Source organism: Oreochromis niloticus, unplaced genomic scaffold (assembly GCF_001858045.2).
Source record: "Oreochromis niloticus isolate F11D_XX unplaced genomic scaffold, O_niloticus_UMD_NMBU tig00007971_pilon, whole genome shotgun sequence".
NCBI lineage: Eukaryota > Metazoa > Chordata > Actinopteri > Cichliformes > Cichlidae > Oreochromis > Oreochromis niloticus.
Window position 1 is genome coordinate 343,798 of NW_020328880.1, and position 8,193 is coordinate 351,990.

Consider the following 8,193-nt stretch of genomic DNA (forward strand, 5'->3'; position numbering starts at 1 on the left):
ACCTAAGAAACCCTGCATTTGTTTAAGGCTGGTGGGTTGCAGCCACTGCGCGATGGCTTGGACGTTCTGTTGGTCTATGGGTAAGCTGTGAATAGAGGTAGCAAAGCCGACAACAGAGAAACAACCGCTTTTAAAAACTGATCAAATCAAAGAAACATGAACTTCCATATTGATCAGGTCAATACGTACAGCTCTGACATCACTACCATCTCCTTGAAGTCTTTCTTGATGGTGATTACAGAAATCTGCTTCCGCAGTCAAGGTATAAAATAGTACTAAGTTAAGCTTATTTCCTAAAGGAGGATTAGAGCTACTCCAGGCATAAATTGAGTTTTAAATAAAACCTCCCAGGTTTTATTTACATATCTGGTGCTTACATATCAGTAATGAAGCATTATGTAAGAACACATCACCACATGAAAACTTCTTTCTTTCAGTAAATCCAGTGATTTAAATCTGTTTTAAGTCTCACATAAATGAAAATGTGCTCAGATAAGAAAGTGGCTCTGCCTGCTGTTCCAGGTTAGAAAACTGACTCAGGTTTTAGCTCCAGTGATTTCTGTTGGTGGTAAAAGGTCATGACCTCTGTGTCCTGACTTGACTCGAACATCAACCTGAGCTGTGGCTGCTCACAGAGGTGCTATGAACCGAAGACACACAAAGGTTTTTGACTCATGAAGCAGACACACAGACCTGCAAATCATTTACAGCTGTTCCTGTCACAGATTGTGCACCAAGCAGTGTGTAAATTATTAAAGGACCCAGGATGCAGACATTACTGAATGAGGGAGCTTTATTGAAGGAGCGTGCTCAAACAACAAAGGCGAGAGTTGCAAAAAGCAGAACTGAGTAAAGCCTAAACTGGGAAAACTAAGCATAGAAAACAAACCTAAAACCTAGAGACACACACGGAGATTCAGTGAGACATGGAGAGACACCCAGAGAACCAGCAACTAACAGAGGCAGACACAAGGTTTAAATACACAGAAGGATAACGAGGGAATAGACACAGAAGGAGGGCACAGCTGGGAGTAATCAGACATGACAGGACAGGGAAACGTAAAGTGAACATGGACCTTCAAAGTAAAAGAGGAAAAATATGCACACGCAAAGACACAGACTCAGAGACTTGGGTTAAACACAGAGACTTGACTACACTAGAGAGGATCCACAGGGAGGAACACCAAACAGAGGGAGCACAAACTAAACCCTAGGAAACCAAAACACAACAGTCATAATAGATAACAATGTCACAAGTAAAAGTACAAAAACCAAAAACACCGGGTCACCAACCCAGGACCATGACAGAATACATGAATTCAAAGGTCAGGCTTCAGGGCGACGCCTCAGCTTTTTTATTGCTCCTAATAAAACAGGACATGGAGAACATGGCTGACTGCGTCATCTTTGTTTTAATTTTTTTAATAATATTAAAGAAAAGAAAGAATAAAGATGTAATTTTATTTTATTTCTACAGCATCAAATCACAACAGGTGCTTTATAGGTCGACCCTACAATAATAATAATACATACAGAGAAAAACCCAACAATCATATGACCCCCTATGAGCAAGCACTTTGGTGACAGTGGGGAGGAAAAACTCCCTTTTAACAGGAAGAAACCTCCAACAGAACCAGGCTCAGGGAGGGGCGGGGCCATCTGCTGCGACCAGTGGGCGGTTGGGTGAGGAAGACAGGACACAGACACGCTGTGGGAGAGAGAGGTTGTAAACAAACTTATAGCAGCATCTGTATATAATGTTTTTATAACAAAAAATCTGTTTCTCACAGCCAAAGCAGAAAACAAAGAACCACATGAAACAGAAATAAGATAAAGCAAACAGGTGTGGGTTAATCACAAAGGTGTGGGCCCTGAAGTTGGAGCCACTGACACCTGTGGCTGTGAGAAGGGCTATTAAATCCACCAGTGATGGGCAGATGTAATCCAGACAGTCACGTTGGTGTAGAGGCCCGACTTCGTGTTCATGAATGTGACCGCGGTTCTGAGGTCCAGCGGAGCTCTTCGTACTGAAACTCTGAGTCATGTTTTTACTTTTGTTTTCACATTTGGGGAATCCCCGCTCAGGTTTTACTTTCATTTGGTGTCTGTCCAGGTACTTTCATACCATACAGCTTGTTTAGTCAGCCAATCAGAGACCTGCAGCATGTTGGCGTGCCACGACTAAAGGTCTATCCTGTCCTATTCTATTCTATTCTATTCTACAGGCTTCACAGGGTCAGAGTGGACGTTTTGGAGCAGGTAAGCTGACGTTTTTGTCTTTCTGAAATGTTCTTTTGTTAGTTTGCCTACATGATGAGCAGGCTGGTCCATAACTGAACATTCATACATTATGGTATAAATGTCATCAACGGAGGCTAGTTGTTGTTAGGATATTATTCAGGTTTAAATCAGATGCAGGAACGTTCTTCTTCTTCTTTCAGTTTGAGGACACCGGTGTGCAAGTGTTTGTTTCCCAGCAACGAAATAATCTTTAACTAAACTCTGATCATTTTTACTGCAAGCTTTTCAAAATACCGAAGATAAGCCAAGAGTCTGTATTTATGTACCTGAGATCTGAGCCACATGCTGTCGATTATTGACCACAGGAAGCACCTGAAGGACAATGTTAAAGACAGTCAAACGTCCCTGAGGAGATGGACAGAAACGAGGAACTGAAGTAAGTCTGGAAGCAAAGAGTGAAATGAAATGAGAAGATTTTCTCTGTGTTTTGTTTCAGGCTCCATCTGTGGACAGATTAAATATTTGCTGTGCTTAAAATGTTTTTTCTATATTTCCTGTTACAGCAAATTGTTTCAGAGGTTATTTACACACTGGAGAGCAGACAGACTGAGGAGCTGTGATGAAAGGCAAAGATTGACAAAGCTGGCAATGAGAAGCTGCACAGATGAAGTCGTCCTGCTGTGGCTGAGAAAAAACTCAGAGTCTGACGCCTTCAGCAAACTCACAGACATGTTTGACTTCCTGAAGAAACTCATTGATGAGGAGGAGAAGAAGAACCACAGTGATGATGTTCACATCACCTTTATGGCTCATGGAGCAATCAGAGACTTCATGATCCCAGCCAGCTGTTACCTGCCTCTGCCCACCATCACTGACGTGCTCCTGTATTCTCCCTGGAACTGCGTCAGTGCTGGTTTAGAGTATGGGATCGCTACAGGAAAACTGAGGCCTCAGCACAGAGTTTTTTCCTGCAACGATAAAGAAAGCTGTACCATTCCTGATGACAAACATCGACCTGTGAACCTGCCAGATCACTGGAACTCACTGAAGAAAGCTGGAGCACAGATGGTCCCAAACATCACGGTTAGCCCTCTTCGAGATGGAGAGTTGGAATACTTTGAGTATCTCTCAGCTAAACATGGACCACCAGGAAGGAACCGCATCGTCATCCCGTTCATCGTCCCAGGACGGGAATATGAAAGCGTCCCGTTCTCTGTGGTGACCTTGGCTCTGTCCCTGGTGCTCCTCTCCTCCAGGTTTAAAGCCACTCTTCACTTCGATGGTTGTCTCAGAGATCACTCTACTGGACCGAAATTTGACAGGAAGTATCTTCAGGAGCAGTATGCCTGCACCATCGACAACAGCAGGATGACACACTCACCTGAAGCTTTCAACGATGATAAATGCTGCCTGTGTTAGACATGTTTGTAGACATTTTAGTGTAAAGATGAAGATGAAATGATAAAAGTATTGTTTCCATATTTGAGGCTCAGATTTAGGATGAATGGACTTGAATCCTCATTTAGAAATGTTCCAGCTCATAATCTGATCATAATCTGCTAACATCTGTGGAGGTTATTAATATAAACAGACCCACCTGTTCTCTGCTCGCTGCTCACAGGTGACGTGATACTGATGTCAGACCTTCAACCAGCACACACACAGATCATTGACATGAAGCATATAGATTATTTATGCACATTATGTATTATGCAATATTTTGATCTTTTATTGCTTTATGTTGGGCTTTTAGATCCGTACTTGGGTAGAACAATAAGTTATGAGCCACAACTTTAACTCAGACTCTGAACTGTGTCACGTTCCAAACATAGAAGTAACACAAGTCTACAAGTTGTACATCTATATTTTCATGCCTACAGACTTGGTAATTGTTTCTGATCTTTTGTTATTGTAAAGCATTAAAATGTGAAGATGATGTCGTCTAAGTGAAGAAGAACAGGATGAAAACCTGCAGCTGCTCATTAAAAACAATATTGTATATATGAAATTTATGGAGGACCACAAGAACCACGCGCATCGAAATAAAGAATTCTGTGATTAAATAATGAATTGTAGAATAAATTTGGCATTTGTAAATTCATTTTTGAATTCAATGTTAAAAAACTGGTTCTTAAAATGTTTTTTAAAATGGCGATTCCACTCCTCATTTCAATCCCTTTCCTGTTAGCTCACCGATTAGCTCAGGGATTAACATTTGGATTAGCAGCTGGATTAGCAACTTTATTTCAAAAATCCTGCTGCAACGCAAATTAGCCACACTTGGCATGTAAAGAGCTCTCTGACTGGTTGGACAGACACAGACTGGCTGCCTGGATTTTTCCTCACTTCTTGTTTGTGCTCATAGCTTTGCCCTGCTTAGAAGTGTGTGTGCTTGTACAAAGGCCGCTCAGCCTCAGGATTTACACTCGGCTCAACACTCATATGTGAAGAATGAAGGGACCCTGCAGCAAAACAGAGAGCTGAACCTCTGGCTGTGTGCTTGTTTATTATTTCAGGTATATATGATGGAATATGACCAGTCTGATGTCAGCCTGCTTCTCTGACAGTACCTCACCTCTCTGCTGCCCCCTGCTGGCTCTTATCATTACTGACTGACTCACTTACTGCCACTTTATTAGGTACAGCTTGCTAACACAGGCTCAGACCTGCTTTGCCTTCAGAGCTGCTTTAAATTTTCATGGCTCAGATTCAGCGAGGTGCTGGAAACATCCCTCAGAGTCATGTGATCAGTGACGTCTGCTTCACCACTGACAGATAGAAAAGTGCATCCACATAAACAGGAAATATAATAATAATAATCAAATAATGATTTTCAGTTTATCAGCCCAGCTGTGTGTGTTTGTGATGACAGTAAATAAATGTCAGACTTACAGCTCCTGTTTTACTGCATTAAAGTGATCAGATGACTTCAGCACTTTGACATGGATGGTAGTGAAAGCAGGAAATGACAAATGTAGCACAGCAGCAGCTTTTAACACGTCTGAGCATCATTTCAGAATCAGAATCAGAATCAGAATCGTGTTTATTGGCCAAGTATATGTGCAGACAAATACAAGGAATTTGGTTCCGGTAGATGGTGGCTCTATTCATAGGCAGAGGAATGTTAGTGCGTAGGGAGTGAAGATAAGAATGGTTCAGGTGTATGTGTGATGTGCTGTGAGATTCAGAAGGACGCGGCCCCTCTTCTTGTTAGGGAGCGCAGATAAAAGTGTCAAGCTCTCCTCTTCCTGCTTGTTCGGCTATTATCGCTGTGAGAAAGAATTTATAAAACAGTCTTGTAGTGGACAACAGTCTAAGTCATCAAAAGGTCAACATACAGTATTCTATCATATGCAAACTTATATCATTAAAAGCTTATACTGACTACTAAGTACAATTTTCCATTGACAATCAGTGTTTGAGCAGTTATGATATCAGGGACAATCTAGACATGTGTGACAATACTGAACATGTCACATGACACACCTTAAACATCATGTGATCCACTCTCAGTCTGCACTTTAATTCATGACTTCAACAGGTCGAAATGAGCTTTGAAGAAACATCAGTTAATGGCATGAAGAAGAACAACAAAGTGATAAAAGACGTTTGTGTTTCAAACAGGAAAACCAGCAGAATTAAATCAACCAAGGACTTGGTTGAAAATTTGTGAATTTCCGAGTTTCACCTGAATGCAACACAGACTTTTCGATGCTTCTGAGTGTCTTAAACGCCTCTCTGGGTGTTTTCTTCCTGCTCAAAGTTTCACTAAAGTTTTTTTCACTAAAGTTAGAAACTGCCTCTGGAACCCAGTTATCGCTCAGCCTCTCTGTTGCTGTGTGCAGCAGCCTGTGTCACTCACTCATCCGGTCATGCACTACAGTCTCATAAACTCAGCGTTTTGATCTAAAGTTTTTCTTGTTCCTGAATACAAATATTTTTAAAGTATTTGTTCGAAATAAGTATTCATAAAAAACAGGTTATTTGTGCCTTTCTGAATACCGTATTCGGGTTTGGCTCTACTCCTAGTTGGGATTCTTGTCCTTTGCTGATGCATGTATTGTGCAGCCATGAGGAGCCTTAATAATGCAGCTGCATTATTTATCCACCATAACAGAGGTTAGTGTTCAACTCTGTCACCACTCTGGCCACATGTTGCCACACTTGTACTTCCAGCTCTGAGCTGCTGCTGCTGAACACGTTACTTTGTAATTATGTCTCCAAGCAGCATCACAGCTTTCAAAGAAGAACAAAAGCATTATTTCCTGATAATGTCTGATGTGCTTGTACAAGATGTAAAGACTGGTAGTTTGAGGAAATCCTTTCAGAAACATATTTGCTTGCACAGAGCAGTGAGCCTTCTTGGTTTCCTTGTAGATTAAAACAGGATTGGAGTGATGAGGTACGCGGTGCTGCACGGCTGTCTATGGGATGACCTGGACATCAGAACCACATCAGCCCAGACCCAGACATCTACCAGCACAAGTACAGAGCCTTTATCTCACATGTTTGAGCATTCGTTCACCTTCATCTGTTTGTTCTTATTGGCAACTCTTCATCCAGTCCACCTTAAACACAGTGGGTGTGTTGGTGGGAGTGGGAGTTACCTTATGGAGCTGTTATTGCAGTAAAACTGTTTTGTGTATTTCAGTCCATATGAATTCATGTAGCTCTGTGTGGAGATCCTTGTGTACATACTGAAACCTGTCTGTGTTATCACTCAGCCAGGCTTTTCAATCGGCTGTTTTTGTTTTTAATACGTGACCTTTGCTAAAGTTCATCCAAAGGTGCAAATGATGTGTGACAGGATGTAAAGATGTGTTTGCAGAGTTGTCTGTAGGACAACAGTTTAGTGATCTGTGGCTGACAGGCTCAGTTTATCTCCAGCTCAGGACTAACAGGTGAATCTTCCACAGGCTGAGGTGTGATGTTAGAGGGCTGCTCGTGGTGGTTGTGCTGATCACAGACAGGCTCAGTTGGATAGATCTGAACGCAGAGCTGTGTCAAAATACTGCAGTAAGTTCACATGTGGTAAATCCACTGCATCGGCACAACCGTCACTACCAGTCGACTAATGTGACACTTGCAGACTGAGTGATGCTGGTGGTTTGTACTGAGTGTGAGACAGAGCTGACCCCTGACCTCAGGGGGGAGAAATCTGATAGGAAACTCTGACTCAGCAAAAATGTAGCCAAGGTCACATGTAAGAGGACAGCCAATGGAAAAGCTGGGTGAGTTGTAACTAATAACTTAGCTGACACAGTCAGATACATGCCTGTTTTTATGGCAGGTTTATTTGGCTGTTTTGAAAAGGATTTTATCCTAATAACTCAGTTTAATCATCACAAGAATGAAATGGTGCAAATGTAAAATCCTTCAGGCTCAATTTTGAGTCACTTTATGATTGGCTGCATGTGATGTGGGGACATGTGGTAATTCTAACAAAACAAACATAACTTAGGCTGCATGTAAATGGGCTCTGTGCAACTTTGAATCAGCTCCTGTTGGCCTCCAGCTTCTGGAAACACTTCCAAGCAGAGCTGCTGCTTTGCAAGCCCGACTGGGAACAGTTCCCAAAGCAGGTGATCCCATCATGTCAGTGGTTGCCGTGTGGGTGAGGAAAGGACTCACAGGTAGGTGAAGGCTGGTGTTTATCATCAGGAACACAGGATGACTGGCTGAGCTGAAACGACTGAAGCAAACACACATACAGAGTCGAGCACATTAACATCAACAATGACGCTGAGCAGAGAGAAACCGAGGGTTTAAATACTCTGGCTGATGATGATGATTAGGGACACACAGCTGAACAGAACTGAACTAATAACACACAGGAAGCAAACATGGAAACAGGAAATGTGAACAGGTGAATGAAGTGAACATGAAACAAGTGCAAACACTGGGCGAACACCAGGAACCCTGACACACCAGTGACACCAGGATGGGAAGTAA

General features: G+C 42.2%; 1 protein-coding gene across 2 annotated transcripts; it reads left to right on the forward strand.

The window, feature by feature from the left end:
• Nucleotides 1-1,663: 1,663 nt before the first annotated feature.
• Nucleotides 1,664-4,177, forward strand: LOC106097016 (uncharacterized). 2 transcript variants are annotated; one of them, XM_019357328.2, is made up of 3 exons: nt 1,664-2,259; nt 2,523-2,677; nt 2,805-4,177. In XM_019357328.2, exons 2-3 carry the CDS (start codon nt 2,655-2,657, stop codon nt 3,658-3,660), a joined length of 879 nt encoding a protein of 292 aa, XP_019212873.1. In that variant the 5' UTR covers nt 1,664-2,259; nt 2,523-2,654; the 3' UTR covers nt 3,661-4,177. The 2 variants fall into 2 exon arrangements, with proteins under 2 accessions (XP_019212873.1, XP_013121878.2); XM_013266424.3 differs by having other exon boundaries at nt 2,607-2,677.
• Nucleotides 4,178-8,193: the final 4,016 nt, after the last annotated feature.